Source organism: Toxotes jaculatrix, chromosome 24 (assembly GCF_017976425.1).
Source record: "Toxotes jaculatrix isolate fToxJac2 chromosome 24, fToxJac2.pri, whole genome shotgun sequence".
Classification (NCBI taxonomy): Eukaryota; Metazoa; Chordata; class Actinopteri; family Toxotidae; genus Toxotes; species Toxotes jaculatrix.
This window is the reverse complement of record NC_054417.1, coordinates 11,087,036-11,107,718: the sequence shown is the minus strand read 5'-3', so window position 1 is coordinate 11,107,718 and position 20,683 is coordinate 11,087,036. Positions and strand designations below refer to the sequence as shown.

The 20,683-nt window shown below is 42.4% G+C and overlaps 4 protein-coding genes across 4 annotated transcripts; 1 reads left to right on the top strand and 3 right to left on the bottom strand.

The window, feature by feature from the left end:
• Positions 1-1,231: 1,231 nt before the first annotated feature.
• On the bottom strand, positions 1,232-8,746 carry arhgap1 (Rho GTPase activating protein 1). The gene is made up of 13 exons (XM_041032645.1): positions 8,635-8,746; positions 5,964-6,164; positions 5,775-5,873; positions 5,607-5,694; positions 5,253-5,384; positions 5,068-5,154; positions 4,865-4,963; positions 4,656-4,763; positions 4,433-4,509; positions 4,270-4,347; positions 4,061-4,189; positions 3,848-3,951; positions 1,232-3,760 (listed from the first exon to the last, which is right to left on the bottom strand). The coding sequence occupies exons 2-13, from the start codon at positions 6,085-6,087 to the stop codon at positions 3,593-3,595; spliced, it is 1,293 nt and encodes a 430-aa protein (XP_040888579.1). The 5' UTR covers positions 6,088-6,164; positions 8,635-8,746; the 3' UTR covers positions 1,232-3,592.
• A 346-nt stretch (positions 8,747-9,092) lies between these two features.
• On the top strand, positions 9,093-10,225 carry arl6ip6 (ADP-ribosylation factor-like 6 interacting protein 6). Its single transcript, XM_041032137.1, has 4 exons — positions 9,093-9,420; positions 9,520-9,573; positions 9,685-9,817; positions 9,902-10,225. The coding sequence occupies exons 1-4, from the start codon at positions 9,264-9,266 to the stop codon at positions 9,993-9,995; spliced, it is 438 nt and encodes a 145-aa protein (XP_040888071.1). The 5' UTR covers positions 9,093-9,263; the 3' UTR covers positions 9,996-10,225.
• A 10-nt stretch (positions 10,226-10,235) lies between these two features.
• slc19a2 (solute carrier family 19 member 2) lies at positions 10,236-14,876 on the bottom strand. Its single transcript, XM_041032133.1, has 6 exons — positions 14,694-14,876; positions 13,178-13,735; positions 12,836-13,082; positions 12,515-12,707; positions 11,731-11,872; positions 10,236-11,637 (listed from the first exon to the last, which is right to left on the bottom strand). Exons 1-6 carry the CDS (start codon positions 14,814-14,816, stop codon positions 11,491-11,493), a joined length of 1,410 nt encoding a protein of 469 aa, XP_040888067.1. The 5' UTR covers positions 14,817-14,876; the 3' UTR covers positions 10,236-11,490.
• A 1,458-nt stretch (positions 14,877-16,334) lies between these two features.
• On the bottom strand, positions 16,335-20,665 carry atg3 (autophagy related 3). Its single transcript, XM_041032134.1, has 12 exons — positions 20,455-20,665; positions 20,147-20,188; positions 19,999-20,048; positions 19,527-19,597; positions 19,199-19,306; positions 18,937-18,989; positions 18,462-18,552; positions 18,329-18,363; positions 18,080-18,232; positions 17,843-17,970; positions 17,669-17,737; positions 16,335-17,562 (listed from the first exon to the last, which is right to left on the bottom strand). The coding sequence occupies exons 1-12, from the start codon at positions 20,524-20,526 to the stop codon at positions 17,481-17,483; spliced, it is 954 nt and encodes a 317-aa protein (XP_040888068.1). The 5' UTR covers positions 20,527-20,665; the 3' UTR covers positions 16,335-17,480.
• Between the last annotated feature and the right edge of the window lie 18 nt (positions 20,666-20,683).

Sequence of the window (20,683 nt, the reverse complement as noted above, 5' to 3'; positions counted from 1 at the left end):
TTTAATCGAAACTGCTACCGTATCTTGTTTCGAACAATGCAAACATTGATTAGATTGGCCTAACAGTACTCTTCAAATGGCGTATCATGGACGATGCATTGTTAGAATATTCTAGCTGTCTCTCATAATGCACGCAGGTGTGCTTCAGGTCATCACGTGCGCTTAAATCTTACTTGACCCAGAACAACCTTTGCTTTGATAGTTCGATTTAGTAAGACTTTTTTTTAAATGAACTCGAAGACACTTGAGCAACTTCCTGATTACTTCCTGTATTTACTCATCCCCTTCATCTGAGGAGTTTCATGCCTATGCGCGCCTAGAAATGTGAACTCCTTTTCCCATGTGCCCTTGCGTCCAAAAGGGCTGGCATGCTCAGTGCTCTGCAAGCAAGCATTATGTGTGTGTCTGCGTGTCCCTTGTTGTTACAAACATAAAACCCAAGCTTTCGTTCACCATTTCTTTATTGTTTGCACACATTAATATTACAGTATATTACCATTATACATATATATATACATATATATGTATAAGATTCAGGATCCACACACATATCAAAAGGATGGAAGAAAATGTAAGAGTAAAGAAAATAAAAATCACTAATTACCAACAAATCAGCCAAAGTAACTTCTCCCACTGAGAAATATTGTTCACTGTCACCATGACAACAGTTACAGTACAAAGATCCATAGATTAGACAGGGCTGTAATCCATCAGCAGAGTTAAGGAGAAAGTGTGTTACAGAAATTAAATAAACAGAAATTGTACTTGGTTGCTTTTAAAACTAAAAAACAAAAAACAAAAAAAAATCAAAGATACAATTAAAAAAAATCAGATACAATTTTAAAAAATCAAAGATACAATTAAAATATATATATAAAGTGAAGAGAATTCAGTTGTGCAACATTTTTCTTCTACGCTCCAGCTGCACATAATTTGAGTTTGCGTGTCAGACATTATTACTGTGTTCAATTCTGAATGTGTGTAACCTCACAACAAAAAATAAACCACGAGGCGTCTTCTCAGGAGACTGGTAAATTATAAAGGTAGTGAAAGAGGAGTAAACGAATTTATGAACTAAATTACCTCATTTAAGCCCAACAACTTTAAACAGATTTTTTTTTTTTAAATATCAGAATATTCATATCAATATGTAGCTTTCATTCCTCTTCAGAAGTTCTGGATTTCGTATTTATGAGTTTACATTTCTTTAAGCCTGTGATTGTCCATTACAGCTGGGCTGCGTTCAACAAGCTGAGGAGTTTGGTGTGTGTGTATGTGTGTGGGTGGAGGGGGGGTTGACACTGCCTAACAACATCAACACCAAAGCTTTTGTTGAACGCACCTTTTATCGTTTTAATCTATGGCAGAACGGGCACACTGGCACTTGGATGGCAAATCACATGATCACTTGGGGGGGGGGGGGGGGGGGGGCAGACAAATAAGGCACGAGCATGCACACACGCACGCACACACACGCACACACTGTACACGTTTTTGCTGCTGTCAAATAAAACACTTGTATCTCCAAGATGTAACCTGCCAAGGTTGCATCTTATTTTTGTGTATTTTTTTCAATGAGGTTTTGAATGGGTTTTGAGAGCATGGTAGCACAACACTGTCAAATAATTACACATCACAAAACCCGGAGTTACCATGTTTTCACCTGACAACAATCATAAACACACACACACACACACATTCACTCACACACACCTCAATTTACGGAGCCCTAGTTTTAAATTTTGTAGCGATATATATTTAAACCAAACAAATGTGCTGGGTCCACAAATACACACCTACACACACATACACATACACACACACACACCAATAGCATGTCAATAACCAAAGCATTGACATGACAGGGAGTTACAACAGGTAAACATTTGATATTTTTGTTGTTGTTTTTTTGTTTTTTTTTGTTTGGTTTCAGCTTCAGTCAAACTAAACCTCAGATCATTTGGTGCAATTTCAGTCATGAGAATCATAACATCACAACACTATTGTCTATTTCCTGTAAGGATTTTGGCCATTGAACATACAATAAAAGCTGATTCAATCGCATTTGGCCTCTTGGGAGGCTTTACGTAAAAAGGTCACAAAGGTCAAACAGGTCGCTGTTTTGGTCATGTGACTTCAAACCAAAGTTATATGTATCTATATATTTATATAGATATATACCATATATATAACATTTGACATGGAATGCAAATGCTTTGGATGAGCTCAAGTTTCAGACAGATGGCGGGAAATGAGGAACAGTGTCTTCAAATTAAGGCTGAACGAAGAGCAAAAAATAAAAAATAAAAGCATAAAGATGCAGCTCAGAGTATGACCGGGGGGCAGGCTAATTGCTGAAATACTATTTGGCCTGAAGAAACTCTATTAGTGGCACGGGAATCAGCGAAAAAAAAATATAAGGCAATTAAAGATATCTAGATATAGGTATGACAGCAAAGAAGACTCGTAGTACCACTGTGTGCTTCACACAAACGCACAACAACCAGGAGGTACGTGTGGCAGCTTAGGGTAATGGCGGTCACACACCGAATGCTACACGTGAAAGTATTCGTCACTTCCTGCACAAGAATTTACGTAGGTTAAATCTACGCTGTCTATAGACTTTTATTTTGGCGTTATTGTAGTGTTGCGATGGACACTGATTAAAGAGCTGCATTTTCACAATAAAATGCATGGTGTCACACCCAGCACTCTGCTACTTTTATTTCACATTTAAAGCCTGCCAAAGTAGGAAAGAGGGGGGCCTTTTATTGTGAAAATTTTTGAACGGACACTTAAAAATGATGCAGAATTACGGGCGACAACAGGTAAACCCTTTGTTTATGCTTGTGTTTTCTGTTCCCGTACCATTTTAAAAAATGTATACAGTGAAACCAAAACCACGTCCAGGTCCAGGAACTCGTATAATCCGCATGCACAGCCGTGTTTGGGGCTCTAACACTTAAAGGGCGGCTGGTAGAATCGCACAGCTTCATTTGAAGTACAGCATTTCATAGATTGTCCTCAGCGTCTGGTATCAAGTTGTGTCTTTCTGTGAAAGCTGGCAGCCATTTTGTTTTTGTTTTTTGCTACTACACAGAAAGGATGCACAACACAGCACATACTGTATATACAGAGAAAGACTTGGGGAAATCCCTATGCAGATAATTGATGTTTGAAAGACTGGGTTTAATGCACAGGGAGGGTCTGGGGCATTATGGGAAATGGATCCAGCAGGATCCAGTGTTCACAAAAAGGGACTAAAAGTCTAATAAAGTTTTTTTTAATGATAAATGCTACATCATTAGAACTTGGTAGGTAGCTCTGTTGACTTAAATGCCACTGCCTTTTGGTCTCCATAGCAACATCTGCGCGTGAACAGATGTTCAGCCAATCAGAACGCAAAGACCGGTCAAAGACAACATGAAAAGCAATGAGCACGTGTGTGGTATTTTAACTGGAAAGCAGATGGAGCTGGTTGGTGGAGGAGTACCCTGATGAAGCTCCTGATTGGTCGGAAGCTGGGGCGAGCTAAAGACTGTACGAGGAGGAGGGGGAGATGGTGGTGGTGGTGTTTTGGTCCCAGTGGGTTTTAGGTGAAGATGAGGTCCTGCTGGTCCAGCAGGGTTCTGGTGAAGTTGTTGATGGGGCCCATGGCGCTGAGAGACATGGCGTTGTCCCGCCCCCAGAGAAGGTTTGGACCGAATACCACGGCCAGGTTACTGTTGGTCATCTTATTCACCTCACTGCTGGCTGATACCTAAACACACACACATATATATGATGCTGTGGGACATACATACATATATATAGGTCTGAAATGTTCTGGAGTGTATCAGGTAAAAACCTGTGCCAGGAATGTGATGAGGTATCGCAGTGATGCGTAGTTTTCCTCCGGCAGCGACTCTACCAGCGTCTTCATAGCTGTCGCCGGACTCTCACTGGATGCAGCTGCAACACACCAAACACCGCCGTGAGTTAGACGTCACTTAGATGTCGCAAGATTGTAGTTGCACCTGGTGGCCAAAAAAATTTTTTTTGAAAAAGCGTTGGTACGTACAGGAGAAGTTGACGATGTCGTTGTAGAGCTGGTAGGTCAGTAGGGGCTCGGGGAGCTCCCGCAAGAACGTTTTGAGAATCACAGCAGCCAAGTGGACGTCTTCCATCTCTCTGAAGTTCACTGTTTCACCTAGAAAACACACACACAGTAAGAAAAGACTCATCCTTATATATACATCGTTTTATAGATATAAAATCTGTTGATGGTACCTGAGTTGTATTTGTGCTGGACCTCCTTCACCAGAGTGACGTTGGCACACCGTCTGAAGATGCCCTCAATCTCCAAACCTGACACACACACACAGCAGTAATTAGTGAGGGAACAATGTATTAGTGTGTTGTATTTGTGTTTCTTGCACAAAAAAGGAGTTACCTTGCTCTGAAAGGAAGCTAATTGTGTCTCTCATCACCACAGGAACCGGATCGCCATCTGGACTTCTCTGTCTGAGCCTGACACACACATACACAGATTGTGTGACTGTTTGCTGAATGCATGACTTTGTACAACAAGCAGGCGCACAGGTGTTGTGATATTTAGAGCCAGTGTTTCTCCATGCAGAACCTCATAGGCAAAAAGACAGATTTTAGTCACTCACAGTGCAAGTGGCACCCCGAACACCTGGTTTGGGAGCGGAGGGCTGCGAGGGGGAGACATGGGAGGCTGGACAGTGGGTTTCAGAGACGCCCTCAGCTTGTTGTCGTACCTGACAAAGAGATCGTGTTAAATTATTTGCAAAAAAGAAAGGGTAAATATGTTTTAGTTTTAGATGGATTAAAGGGTATTCGTGTAACATTGGATCTTTACTCTCTAACACGGGCAGGGATGATCAGCTGATCGCACTTCAGCACGTCCTCCAGCTCACTCAGGTAGCTCACGTAGTTTATCTTCCTGCCAAACTTGAAACTACATACACACAGAAAGAGAGAAAGAAGAAACCAAATCAGCTTCAAAATACTCATTATCTCGTCATCTGCTTTATAAGGAAAAAAGAAAAAAGAAAAAAGAACCTGATGATTGGTTTGAAGAGGATCAACAGAGTCTTGATGAACATGGTGGGGTGGACAATGTACAGAGCCTTGATGTTCTTCTTATACCTGGAAACACATACAGCCAATAGAAGTGTTTTTTTTTTGTGGGTTTTAAATGCTGGGAATTATTATTAAAGCCCTCCTGCTTGTGTTAAAGCTCTTACTTTCTGTCAAATTCCCTGTATGCATCTCGGAGCCAGCTGAGAGAGGGTTTGTTTTCACTGGTCAGCCCGTGATGGAAATAAATCAGGGTGTAATCACTTTCCACGTACTGATCCAGAGTTCCTTTGAGATACCTGCAAAAAAAAAAAAAAATCTATTATCAATTAAACATATTCTGGTCCAGGTTTGACAGGGAGTCTTGGTATTAGTGTTTCAGTGAGTAATGTATTTTGCTTCCTGTCACGGAAGCTATTGAGACACTTCCCTTTGAAGTCGTGCCATATTTCAGAAATGCCCTCATAGAAAAGCAGAATTGCATTTAGTTCTGCTTAGACCCGGGTTACGTTAGGACTCACATCAGCAGCTTGTGATGGTCCAGCTGGTGATGTGGCGGCATCCTGCAGGCGTTAAACATAATCACCTTCCTGCCAAAGTTATCATCACCTGCAGAGGGACAGATAGGCAAGTCTACTGAGGACAGCAGTCATACACCAATCACCATACAAGGTTTTCGGACGACCAACCTGCCACTTCGATGATCTGATGCCTGGCGATGTCGTAGAAGGGGTGGTCCCAGGGCAGGTGGGGGGAGCCGCCATCGAAGCCTTGGGAGATGTCTGTCTCTGAAACACATAATATAAGAGTAACACACTGATACAAGACAGAGGGATACTGAGCTCATAGCTCGAAAGGGTCTCCCTGTCTCATGTCACCTGATTTGCTGAGGGTGGACTCGTCGGCGGGCCACTGCTGGTCTTCTATCGTGGCTAGCTTGAGCTGGCCCAGCTGCGCAGCCGCGGGCTCATCGGCCAGATCCACCAGCAGCTCTGAGGACATCGCGCACACGCTAAAACAGCAACGTCTCAGATACGCAAAAGGCAAAGGCGGCTTTCCGTGCAGTGGAAGCCAGAGTCCTGCAAGACACAGAGAGGATATAGAAGGGGGGGGGGGGGGGGGGGGTGCTTTTAAATTAAGACATGGACTCAGTCCTGATTAACTCACTGTCCTGATTTAAATTAAGACATGGACTCAGTCCTGATTAACTCACTGTCCTGATTTAAATTAAGACATGGACTCACTGTCCTGATTAACAATCATCATCACCACTGTTTCTTAATACAATGACTTCAAAGTCAGCTGAGAAGTGCAAACATCAAACCATAGAACTCAGCTTTAATTTAATCTCTTCCCCTTCTCACATATTAACTCTCCTCCCGTCTTCACCACTCACACTTCCTCTTTTGTCCCAACCCCCACTTATTTACCCTGCTTTCTCGCTCTCTCTCTCTCACACACACACACACGCACAGAGCCTATGTTCTCCCTCGAATCTGTGATGTTATGTCGGCTGACAGCATGTTGCTTTAAATAAATATTGCTACTAACCAGCAGGCACAGTCAGCCTATTGCTACTGACCAACGACACACACACACACAGAGATAGGGAACGACTGTTAGCAGTAAGCCAGTAAGTAACCAAGAAGCTGTCAGCAAGGACAGTGGATTTGATTTTGGATGATGTGGACAGTAACAGGTTCCTCTTTTCATGAATCGCCTCTTTCCCGAAAGCAACGCCATTTGTGCGCACACAGCAGGTCAGCCAGCGTAGGTCACCACAGAGGGACAATGAACGAGTTTACCTCCGCCGTTAATAGTCATAACCGAGACAAGACTAAAATCAGTCACTGCATCCACTGGGAAGAGGTCAGAGGTCACTGACCAGGAAACAGAGAGAGATCAAGGAGGACTATAACACATCTGAGGCCAGAGACCATCTTCTCCCCCTCCACATATTCAAATGCCTGTTATTATGTGACAAGATCAGCTGGATAGTCACTCAGTTAGCTGTTCAGCCAGTCAGTGTGCATACTGCTGCTGCCAATGAAATCAAGATGTGGACTCTCATCTGTTAGCATGTTAGATACAATTCCACATCTCACGAGACAGTGAAGCAGCCACAAAGCTCGTCAGACACACAGTAAACCAGTCTGTTTGCTTCCTTAAGAGCATCCGGTACCTTACCAAGCCCCGCCCAGCTGCAACACCTGTCTGCAGGTGTCAATGTTTAAGAATCATGAATCATGTTGCAGTATGTGCACAGACACACAGCCCCGTGGATGTACATATAGAAGGATCCCGCAGTAACACAAGCACCCTGCCCCCCCTCCCTTCATTCATTCTTCCTCTCTATCGCAGCACTGCAGAGGAAAGCAGCTTAGTCAAAGTGTCCTCGGGGGTAAGGGGGGGTGGAGGGGGGGGGGGGGGGCACAAATTGGTTCCCAGGAAAATTATGCTGCAGACAAAAAACCCGCACCATCACTCAGTTCCTGTTAGCACGGAGCTTGAACATAAGCAGGAAAAACATAATGCTGTTATTGCTGATCATTTCTTTCATTACACTCTCCTTCCCATAAGCCTTTATGGCATTGCTGCCTCGATAGGCAGGATGTGGCTACATGTTTATAAGATGTTCAGGCTGTAACTTCACATGCAGCAGCCTTTCACTCACTCACTCACTCACACACACATAAAAGTCATCACTGCATCAGAACTCATCTTGCTACTTCTAAGAGCAGTCACATATTCAATAAACACCAGTGACCCCACAGATAATGCGGTTTACTTTTATTTCCTTCTCAGTACTCTTCTCTACCCATCATGCACTTCCTTCATGCAATCAATTTCAGACCTCTATCTGCTTAATCTGTCGAGGGTTTTTTTGGGGGGGGGGGTCACTGTCCAAAGACCTATGGCCTCGACTGTATGTGAGGGTTTTATTGCATGCAGACGTCTGAAGTAGAACCTTCTCATTAGGAAAATTATATGGGATCAATTGTATTTAACATTCAAAGGACAAGAAAGCAATGACACATTAAAATGACTAATTTTTAAGTGGAGTTTGGCATATCATCGCTCTCCGTCGTAGAGGAGGTACTAGAGCTAACAATCCTAGCTATTGATTTGTCCGCTGATTAGAGCAACAAGTGAGCAAGTCTCATAGCTGAGTTCCTTTCCTTTGGTCGGCTACATGAAAGCATTTAAGTTATTTTAGCCATTACATTATTAAACCTTAATGGGCTAACTCGGCTCCCTTAGCTGTCAAAGAAGCTAAAAACACATTAGCAAGATGGTATGCTTCATTTAGCACTACGGCTACATACCGATATTTTTTACATAATTATATGAAAATTCATAGCTTAAGTCGCACTTAGCTAAACCATATCGCCGCAGTATAAAATATGAATGTTACCATAACAAATTAGCCCCAGGATACTCGACTAAGAGCACACAACCACGAAAAGCTTCACGCATCGTTGTGTTTCTGACATAACTGAGTTTTGTATAACACCATCAAAATTACAGTATAGTGAAACGTTGCTTTACCGTAATTGTATTGTTGCTTTGCAGTCTCCCGATCTCCTTTGTGGCGTCTGTTGTTGCCGTATGACTTGGTCACTGCTATTGACAGCGACGAACTGCGTCAACACCTTTTCCGGTTCATTTTCAAAATAAACGTATGGGTTTCTGTTTACGTTGGGCTGTATGTGCCAAAATAAAAGCACTCGTGAGATTAGTCCCTGGGTTGGCCACAAGAGGTCAGCAGAACACAAAAAACAGTCTGTCTGCCTTTTTTTTTATGTAATTGTCTTTTAGTATTTTCTTTTCACGCTCTTTATTTGGATTAGTGGTTTGTGTGTAAAACTTCTATTTACTTGAATTTTTGTATATCTTCATTTTGTCTTCTGCTCATTCTGCGCATGTCTGACTTCCAAACGATCTTACGCGTTTTTTTTTTAAATACGGTTTATGAGTTTAACGACAGTGAAAACTAAAACTACAGTGACGGAATGGCTTGAGGGACAATTTTGTTTGCGGAAGTGCGGCGGGAATAAGCTAAAAGAAGAAAGCTAGGCTAATATAGATCCTGAAATAACTCTAGAACGGTCCGTTTACACTATGCAACTCGTATTTACAAGTCCATTAGGAGAAAGTTAAGAGGAAGTTTAAGTGTCATGTCAGCAGAGGGATCCGGTGAGAGTGCGGCACGGCCGTTTGCCAACCGGTACGGCCCCAGACGGTGGTCCGTGGTCGCACTGTCCGTTCTGGGCTCCTGTATATTCGTTTCCGCCGTTGGTTGTCTATGCGCTTTCATCTACCCAATACTTAAAGGTAAACGCACGCGTGTGCACGTGTATGAAAACTTTTAACCGTAAAGTTTCTCCATGTTTTCAAAAAAGTAGTGATACTGATTGACAGTGACTGTTTCAGAGCTCCGGGCGGGGAGAGTGAGAGGAGAGGATGGGGCTGAGGAGAGGATGCTGGGTGAGTATCATGAACAGTTCACATTCATTGCTCCATCAGGATGATTCACTTGGCAGAGGACCTCTCATATTTCTGTCCATTGCAAATGGACGTGTGTGTGTGTGTGTGCAGGTTTCTGGAGTATCCTCGTGCTGTCAGTATTAGCAGGATGCATCTGCTGTGTCTTCTCATGGACTCTCACCTACCTTGACTCGTACCAGCCTGGGATGGGGTTCCCCACACTGCTGGATCTGGTCCACTCCAGGTACCAGTATCTCCAGACTAGTATCTACCTTATAGCAATTATAATGATGCAGTAAATGGACTCAATGTCTGTGTTTTCATCTAGAGATGTATCTGGCCACGGTTTCCACATGGGTTATGGTGTTGTCCTCCTCAATGGCATCATGGCCATGATCACCGTCATCTGGAGCCTCACCTGACAACTACACACACACAAAAGCTTGCACAGCTAACCTTGTTAGGACATTACACTGACTTCCATTCACTGTGGATATTACTAACATAAACCCTAAAGAGAAAGTGCATTATAAAAACTTAAAACTGCAACATGAATGCCATATAAATGCTGTGATGATGTCGTTGATGCATGGTTTATTTGTTTTTTTAAAAATCTGCCAATAAAAATAATGTTTAAAAAAAAAAAACACTCGTATGCATGGTTATTAGGCTAAAGAAAGTTGATTTATTGAGGACAGGTGTTGCATTAGAGGCAGAAATGTTTTTCAAGTACAGTTTAATTTTTCTAGTACCATTACAAATCTAAAAAAAAGGAAAATAATAGAATACATTGACAAAAATCCTTCAGAGCACAAGCCAAGATCTCCCAAAATGTCAGGCCTTTTCTGAAAAGGCAAACGGTGCACGCAAACTCATACTGTGACTGTACCTCAAAACTGCAAAGTTGTAAATCCATTATTTTGATTGTCAAAGTGACATACTGAGCTTATGATACAAATGAAACGTACTGATCACATGTGTAACACACTGGTGGTTTGGGTCTTTTCGTAGCATTTGCAGTCAAATTCATTTTGAAGCACGTCACGTATTTGTAATATTCTCCCAACACAGTCATGGATCATTCATCAGTGATGAACATCTCGTACCGACATAAACAGCCTAAAGCTATCAAGCATGTTTGTTCACAACGGTGAACGATGTAACATTTCAAGAAGATGGATGATGATAAACTCATCCGTACCAACACTTATGTCAGAACACAATACATGTAATCACAAGAGGAAATAATAACTATAAAAATATTAATATATCTTTTTGGCTGGTGGCAAAGTTAACACAGAAGTAGCAGCACTAATAAGGTACCATTACTATTATTGTTATTATTATTAGTTTTTTATATCAAATCTAAGGCATCAGCTTCAATAACAGAAATAGAAAAGGATTCCTGTACCTTTGTAACAGTGTGTGATGTATGGTGTTGTAAAGCTGCATTGATTAGTCTTTTTTTTTTTTTTTTTTTTTTTGCACATTAAATCAGATGACTTTATTTAATGTCATCCAGCTCTGCTTTTGAGCCTCTTTTCGCTCATTGTTTTGGACATACTACACACACACTTCTCCCAATAGCTCTTTTTCTGTCATTAAAGGCAGCTGTTTCCAGCACATCAGTTGTAATTAATCATTATTTTGAGAAGTGCTTAAGTAGTCTATCGTACCTTTGTCCCATGGATGTTGGATGTGCAACACATTGGCTATAACAACCGTATAGTGCTAATATGCTTGTGCTGTGTTCAGCTTGTTCTGTGGCCAAAATGTTTTGTAGTGTTTTAATAAGTCTGTACCTTCTACTGTGTCACATTCTGCTCTGACACAATAAAGAAGCTTTGCGTGGTTGAAGAGATTTCCATCGGCTCTGGCGCTTTAGTTTGTCAACATCATCGGCCGCAGGAGCTCGCGTCACTGATAGGACGACAGGCTGCCCGCTTCTGTGGGGTTGTTGGCTGGGACCTCCTTCTCCGAGCGCCTCCTGGAGGCCACTTTGTGAAGCCCGGCGACGAGGAAGACCACAGAAATGACAGCAAAGTAGCCACCATAGATGAGGAACTGCGGGAATGGAAACAAGACGACTGTCAGTCTAATCTACACTACACGACAAGCGATCTGTGAGTGATGTCTGTGAGCTGGACTTGTCCTCACCTGTGTGAAGACATCGAGGCCAAGGCCTGCCGAGTCCACCACCACTACGGTGATTAGAGACTGCAGCACAAGAGCCATGAAGGTGTTCACTCCAAACACTAAGGCATACCGCTGCATGTTGAGACTGGCTGCGATCTGATATCTGATGGGTCAGGAAGGTAGATGGTGGGAAAACATCATAGATCTACAGAGGAGTCTTTCTTCCAACTTATAAAACAGTTTAGAAATGGACAGCGAGGAGAAATGCTGAACTGATTACACAGTAGTATATGAGAGGACATCCAAATCCACCCACATCCGTCTCCTGTTTTCACTAACGAAAAACACAGGGGAAGAACATTCAACCCTCTTCATCCTGCAGATCTGTTATTTGTCTCTCTTGTTTTCTTTTCTTTTCGTTTTTTTTTTTCTTTTTCTTTTTTGGCGAGGGTGGTGACTCAACAGTTTTCCCACACTCCTTGCACCCACATTGTATTTATGATGCATGTGACTCTCATTGCGGATCTCTCTTTTCAAACAATGGGGTTAGTCTACACAAACAGTCAGAGCAGCCCCTGGATGTTTAGAAATGAAAGCCAGTCCTTGCTGCAATGTCGACTACAGTTACACAAGTTTCCTTTTTCTCTCTCTTCAGTTTTCTCCCTGCAGTTGCCTGTGAACACGGAAACAGTCTCTAAAACACAATTTGTAATATTAAATGTTTCTATTTTCATCTCTAAAAGTAAATTTGTTGCACCATCCTTCCACGAGCAGTTTGGAAAAACTCTTGCTCTTTGGTACGTACGTAGCCACGGTGATGAGAAGCATGTATGTGGCCCTGAAGAAGACGTATGAGGCGTAAGACATCCAGATGTTTCTCGGTGCATCCATGACAAACACGCACGCGGACATCAGCAGGGAGAGGACACACAGAGCCAGCTCTCCCCAAAGAGTCCAGCATATGGGCAGGTAGCCCGCCAGCAGAGCTGCCAGAGCCCCTGTGGACCAGAAGGGGGGACAGAACCACTGTTCGAAATACTGCTCAGTCTGAAGTCTGTGAGAATAATTTAATCCATTTTAACTTACAATTAATTATATCTATATATCTATATAACAGCAGCCTCACCGAACAGCGTGGACAGTGTCTCTACGTAGCCGTTGTAGATTTCATACTCCTGGGACGGACGAATGTTCTCCCACAAGGCCTGAACATAGTTGATGATCTGGAAGTAGCCGCACGTGGCCATAGCCCACCACAGCGACCAGGCCAGCAGGGGGCGGCATCTGTAGCAGTGCAGGAAATCATCAAACAGCATTCGCAACACCTCCAAAAGACCACTGCTAGGACTTTCTGCCTCAGGAGACCTGGGTATCTGGATGTAGGACATAGCCAGGTGACTGAGTGTGTTTCTGTTTAAATGCAATGCGACACATTAGTTTGACTTGAACAAAGCAGACTGTCACTCACTGTAGACTTATCCAGCCTTTTCAGAGGCACTTCGGTCTCTAGCTCCTCCGTCTTCTCCATGAGGGATTTGCTGTTGCGCTCCATCTCCTCTGCTGACCCCGTGCTGTTGTGGAAGAACAAACTCCTCTTGGGCATAGGTAGAAACCAGGGAGCGACGAAGGCCACGGAGGCCGACGTCAGAGTGATAATGATGAGGTGGACCAGCCGAACCTTGGCCACAGAAAACAGAAGCTGACCGGTCAGAGCTCCAGCAGCTGATCCAAACAGGGTGATGCTGCGGCAGAAGCCTGTCACTCTCTGGTAGAGCGCCGGCTCAACCACGCTGTAGATGTAAGAGAAGTAAGCCACCTCTGAGGCCGTGGCAAGCCCGAAGAAAAACTCAAGAAGCTGCATGGCCAACACGCCCTGCGTCTTCAGCAGCATGACATAGGTCACTACCAAACTAGTGGCCTGCAGGATCAATACGGGCTTGTAACGGAGGTAGTCAGTTGCCAGGAAAACAGGAAACAACAACGCCAGGTAGGAATACGTCCATACTGGATAAATTTCACTCACAACCTGGAGAAAACAGATGAAAAATTAAAGTAATTAGATTTCAGGGTCACTTTCGTAGTATTCTTTTACGGCCTTCATGTAATCTGCTCTTAACTCGAACAGATTTAAAGCTCCTTCTCTTTTTGAAAGATTTTAACAGACATGCTTAGAACTGGGTGAATGTAATTATTTAAGGATTAACCAAAAATTCCAAAAGGATCCAAGCATTTTTCATGAGGGATTATTCTGTCTGAGGCAACTATGTCTGGACACATCCAGTCCTGTAATTATGAAGCAGCCCACAACACTACACCGGTGTTTTTGTAAAGCGTGGTTGTAATAATAATACATCTGCATGCTCACAAAAGTTGAATGGGTAAAGAAACTGAAAGACAGCAGTAACGAGGAAGTTGCTGAACTATGAGGAAACATGTTCAGCATGAGGAAAGAGAGTGTGTGTTGCACAAGCAGCGATGGCCGTGTAATGTGTTTGGATGTGTTCACAGTTTATAAAGAGGGGTCCTAAACTCTGAAACCACATTGAAATTTTGAAAATCATCTTTTTTGTGTTCTTGCTGTTTCACCTCTGCAGCACATGAAGGTGAACTGTCCTGCACTGATGCTGGACAGGTTCAGGTTTCCTCCAGCGCATCACTTGAATAGACAGCCGTTGAACTGACACACATTCCGTGCATGGACCTCGTATGACAGGTACTACACCACAACCTGGTTACACTCTAACGTCTTCCTCATCACCAGGAGAAGAGAGATATTTTATAATGTATAAAATACCTGGAATATGTTCATAAATATAATCATTCTGCTGCTGAGGGAATGGGCAACTTAGTGCGGAAGAAATAAAATAATAATTCAATTTAAATGTTTAGTAGGTCAAAAGTTATAATGAGACGGTGAGAAAGAGTCCGGTAAGCTGTCGGTGGTAGCTGCGCGGTATCGAGCTTATGCTACTAAGGTAACTTACCTGAGTCTCTGTCAGGTTCTTGTCCGGTCCCATCAAGTAAGCGGTGAGGAAAGGCTCCGACGGCCGGAGGTTGGTAAAGAAGCCGTAAACACAGAGCAGAAGCGTAGCGTAGAGAACAGGCATGCTAGTCGGACATGACCTCCACACTCACTCATTCACTCACTCACACACACTCGCACACTAACTCACCGCTCATGCGGAGAGGCGAGCCTCCGTGACGTCACAAAATGTAAAAACTGCTATTTGGAAGCCACGAGCATGCAATGTAACCGTCGCCATCTTTTTTTTTTTTTTTTATGGGTGTCATAAGTGACTTGTATAACGAGGGTGGAGGGGGGGAGGAGCAAGGTGGGGATCTGACTAGTGATGGGAATTCCGGCTCTTTTACGAGACCCGGTTCTTTATGGCTTTCGGCTATAGCCGCTTCGTTCGCGACCGACACATCACTAGTTTTGACTGAAAACCAGACACCAGACATGCTCATCTATACCCGCACTCTGACAGCGCTAGGGTCTCAGCTGCGCCGTGCTAAAATTGTTCGTGGCAGACAAAGCTAAGTGTTAAAGCATTTAGCAAATATTACATATAAGAGGATTAACCTTGCAGTATATGCTTCTAACTGCTTCTTCTCTGGTGGCAGTGACAGTGAAGTGAATGTAGTAATTCTGTTAAATGGTAAGCTTTTAGGTGCACTACCGCCACCAGCTGGTCTGAATTTGGTACTGCAGCTTTCAGCAGACCATCAAGGGAAAGATACATTCATTTTGGTAGCTGATTTAAAAAAGCCTATTATCGTATTGTTTGGTTTTCCTTAATGTCACAGATGCCTGTGTGAATATCTGTTTATTATTTTGAAGGGGCTGTAGTTAAGAGGACCTTAAAGGGATTTTAGAATATCACTGCCTCACTGACACCAAAACATCCCCAGCCTCAATAAATAAATAAATATACTTACAGCATCCTGTTTACAACATTTGGGAAACTCTTTATTGATAAATGTGCAGTACTTTAAAATGTTCAAGTGTTTCCACTGTGCACATTACATCAGGATACTGGACCAACAGGAAGTAAAGAGTGAATATTTTATCCAACTGGCAGACAAGGAAAGTAAAGCAAGAATCACTTTAGCTGATACTTTATTTAGTTACTGTCAGAAACAATGTCATTGTAATAAGCCAAATGAAATTTATAATCCACAATCTTATAAACAAAACAGCCCAGAAATTCATTGAAGGATTAATATTTGTTTTGTGAAAGTGTTGCACAATTGAGGTCACAGCCAACCTTAACATAGATCTTAGACACAATAGGTAGTGATACATCACACTTGTACAAGCAAGGCTGAAAAAAGAAGGTCTCGAGGTTCTGACACAAAGCTGTAGAAGGAGAGAAAACTGTCCAAAGTTGAAGTAAAACACAAAAAGTATATCAGCCAACCACAAGAGGCGCGGGTGAATGAAAGGGCCGGGCCGGCAACACATTCAGAGAATGAGACTTTAAGACAAACCGGCGTAAAGAGCTGATTTACAATATTGAGGTTCAGCCATGGGCTCCTGCAAAGTGCATCACAATGGAAGCAATAATAATTACTGCAGTAAAGCATGGGAACAATATTCTTAATAGTCAAGAAGCTTTTGTCACTTCCACAATCCACGAGATTTGAATTTTTTTTTTTTTTAAATATTACTTGTAGTTGTACAGGAATCTGATGTGTAGAAACAGATGACTAAAGACAGTGCAGTTTCATTGCTCTCACAGTATCTTTTTTTTTTTTTTTTTCCCAGATAAGACCCACTGCAAACTACCTGCTCAGCAGCAAACAGCAGACAGACACGGATAGAGACCAGCTGATGAACGTGGTGGAGCATTTAGCAGCTGAAGAGTTGGTGGAGACAAAACCAGAGCTAAAAAGGAAAGTGAGTATTGGACTTACATTCATCATTTGGACACATGGAAATTAACGCTCGCAGGCAACTGTCTGCTAACATAAAAAAAAAAACACTTAATGCAGCTTTAAGTTCTGTGTTTCTCATATTGAAGGCAGGGCATCAATTAAAGATAACTGTTTTCTATGTGTGCACGTGAAACACGCTGTTTTCCAGAGCCCCATCTAATTCCTGCAAACTCAAGGAACCGACACTTTGCGCAACCAGGGATAATTCATGTTCTGAAACGGCAGAGAAGCACTGTGGAATGGGGTGAGTTTTATAATCTTCTTTACAAGAACTGAGAGTGAGAGTTCACCACATTGTGGTCACGACATAAAACCTGTAGAGAAACATCAGAGGTGCAGTCCAGCTTTTGGGATGCGGGACTTGTCTGCAGTCTTCCCCAGAGTCAGATGAGGAGGATAGATATCAGTTTCATCTGTGTGTGTCGAGTACAGATATATATCCAGGATGTAGTTAGCATAGTTAGCTTTGTCATTCAACAACTAGCAAGCTACTTAAAAATATATCCAAGTGTGTTGTTGTTACATTTCCATTTTTCTACAAGTTAAATAAAAATTTACAACCTGAAAACACGACAAAACACATCCATCTGATTTAACTTACGTTGATCTCCTTATCTGATTCTGGGTTTCACAGAAAAACAAGCCAGTTTCCCAAAACCTCAGACTGCTTCATCGTATTTCTTGAACATTCCCCATGTCCTGCACCCACGCAAAGTGTCTCAGAGTAACGCAAACACTCCGTAAACAGACTGTAATCAGAGCAGACCAGACTTGATCTCACATCCTTCCCGTGTTGCAGGTGTGGCATTGGCAGAAGCCGTACGCTGACGGAGTTACATGGTGAAGTGTCTCGTGTAGTCGTATTCTATTGTGGGGATGACGGCCTGAACGAACTTGAGGAAAATCAGAAGATACCTGAAGGTTACAGTTAAGAAAAAACATGGAGGAGCGTGGAGGGAAGTAAGCACAGGTTACAACACAGGTCATAGCACGCTGGCAGATATTTAAATGAAAAGGATACATATGCACGCCCAGCTCTCCTCCCCCTTCAGCCACGGTCTCAATGATCTTTTTCATCACTTCAGCATGTCTGAAAGTAACACATTCATTAACATATGTCACGAGAACTAACAACAGCAGAGTAAAACTCACAATAATGATGGTGAAATTTTAAAATTTCCCCCCCTGTTCTCACCTGCAGGGATGGACAGAGCACATGGCAGGTGGAGGAAGGTGGGGGTGGTTCTCGATGGTCACCGTCTTTTTCACGTGGTCCTGGCTGATGTCCTCGTACATCTGCTCCACAGTCAGCGGTTGCCTGTCCTGGGAGACGCCACAAACAACAACCTTGGTGAGCTGATGGTTCATTAGTTAGCTTCTTCAGAGTAAGCAGCAGTGTCTTATAAAGACCTTATTTTGCCCAGGTACATACTTCATCATATCCGAACAGCCAGAGTCGAGGGGTCTGGTAGTATTTATCATATGTGATGTACAGGTCATATGTTCTAGTCTGAAGGATGGCATCTTCACTCCCGGGCTCTGCTTTGGCTTTAGTTTCTACCATTTTACTGGTGTCCAGGGTCGCCTAGAGACAGGAATGAATGATGATATAATAATAATATTAAGCCACACTACAAATGATATAATATGATGTGATATGCAAAGCCTTGAGCCCTTCCACCTCGTCTGTTTCCAGCAGGCCACTTTCCTCGTATTCTGAAAAGACAGCATTAAGGACATCATGAGTTACACTCAGAGGCTTAAAAAAAAAAGACTGCTTCATTGCCGCTAGGATACGAGTAAGGTATGAATACCTTCCATATCTGCTGCTTCTCCATCTTCATCATCCTCTTCATCATCCTCATTATCACAACATGCCGCAGACGTGGCATTCATATTCTTGTCCTAAAGGAATTCAGAATGAAAAGGAACCCATGGTGACAGTGTGATTGTTTTTTTTTAACATGTTGCCAAGGCTTCTCAGCAACAGGGACACAGAGACTGGTTAGAACTGAGCGACCTGAGACTGGGGGTGATGGTTAACCTTTAAGCAGGACAATGACCTGAAGCACACAGCCAAGACAACGCTGGCATTGCTTCAGGACTCTGCCTGTCCTTGAGTGGTGTGTAAAGCTTGTCGAGCTTTGTCAGCTGTAACTGCTGCCAAAGGGAGGCTTCGACAAAAGCACTGGATTAAGGGTCTGGATTCTTTTCTAAGTAAGAGATTTCAGTTTTTGATTCACGTTGAGTTCAACCAGAATCAACACAAAAGTAAAAAATATAGCATACCTTACTATTGTCCAGTGAAATTTCTCGTACAGCATCTGTGGCTCCTAACACGCCTGCAGAAACACATTCAGATCATCTTTACAGACTCTATTTTATACCTTTACTTATATTAAGTTCTCTATGTCCTCTGAAAATGTTCTTAATCATTATTTTATGTTATATCAATCCAGGTTACTAGGTTTCTGACACTGAAAACCTGAACTAGATGCAGCCATGCTCAGGATATGTGCGATGTATGGATGTTGGAGAGACAGTGTCTGACCTGAGTTGTGGTAAGTGTCCACCCAGCCTCCATCTCCATCATCCTCCTCTATGATGGCTTCCAGCTCATCGGAATACTCCATCTGTTTACAGCGCTTGTAACAGGGAACTGCAAGACCACAGGCGCAGAGTGAACACACAGAGAGGTGGAGTTAAACACGAAACACAGGAAGTCACAAAAAGTTGCAAGTTGCAGAACTGATTTTAGGACTATATTAGCAACCATTAGGTCAAAGAGAAGGAAAATTCAGAGTTGCTTCACTAGGGAACTTTTTTAATCTATGGGGAACTAGAGAAAACAGTTTATTAGTAACAAATCCACCTCTTACCATTGCGTGTTAGGAGAAACTGTTTATCCTGGGGCAAGTAGGGCTTCACCTTGACTTCCTCCCCACTGGCCCTTAAGGGACATGACATCAGAAACATAAATTATGGTTATTATTATTTTATTTTTTTATTTTTTTTAAACAAAATGTGTTTTGTGCTCATTATATTGTTACTAAAAGCACAGGATCAAAATGCCCTTATTTTAATTTTGAGTCAATACATCAATATTTGGTTTTATAAACTATAAATTACTACTTTATGTTTTCTTTATTTTATAAAGGAACACAAGCTGAATGTAATGTGTTTTATCCCACTGAGGTGTCAAAGAGGCAAAGGTTTTAAGAGAAAAAAAAAATCAATGAGAGGCAGAGATTTAGACAATCACCTACAAAGTACTTCTTCATGTGATCACTCTACCAAACATCAATCGTGCTTCCAAGACCGTACAAGTCATATTACACACATGTAACTCACCATTTCCATGTGGGGCAATGGTGAACCAAATGATCTCCAGCTGCTACAAACTAAAACACAAAAAGACAGGATGAGGCTTCATGATTTAGTGTATTTACAGGAGGTAAGCGAATAAAACATATAGTCCACTTCTGTAAATGGGCCTCACCTCTTCTGGTGTAATGACTCCAGTCTCTTTGAATTTCGATTCCTGTAATTGATAACAGAAACAAAAACCTCCAACTGTAACTAGAAGTTGTGTATTGCAGTGACGGAAATGTGAAAAATATTTTCATGGCGGATCCATTAGGTGTCCAGTATGAGGTCTTAGCTATTTAATGCTTCAGAATAACACCAATAAAAATGAATATTGTTACTGTACGGTACTGGACATCACTTATCATCTGTTCATTTGTTTATGACATATCATACTAGCTGCCACCTATAAACAAGCTAGCTCATGCAATGTAAGTTTACCTTCAACACTGGTGTGAGAAACTCCGCCACACCGAGAGCCGTGCCTTTCACTGTGTTTATGACGTTCTGCATCTTGTAGTGTCCACCGCGGTGGATAAAATAAAAACGCGAGCTTCTCCGAAAACAGTCCAATCAAAATGATCGATTCAATTATTTGGACATAGCTAATGAAACTGAGTTCCAGCAAAGAGCAAATCACATGATGCGTACGAACGCTTCCGGTATCGAA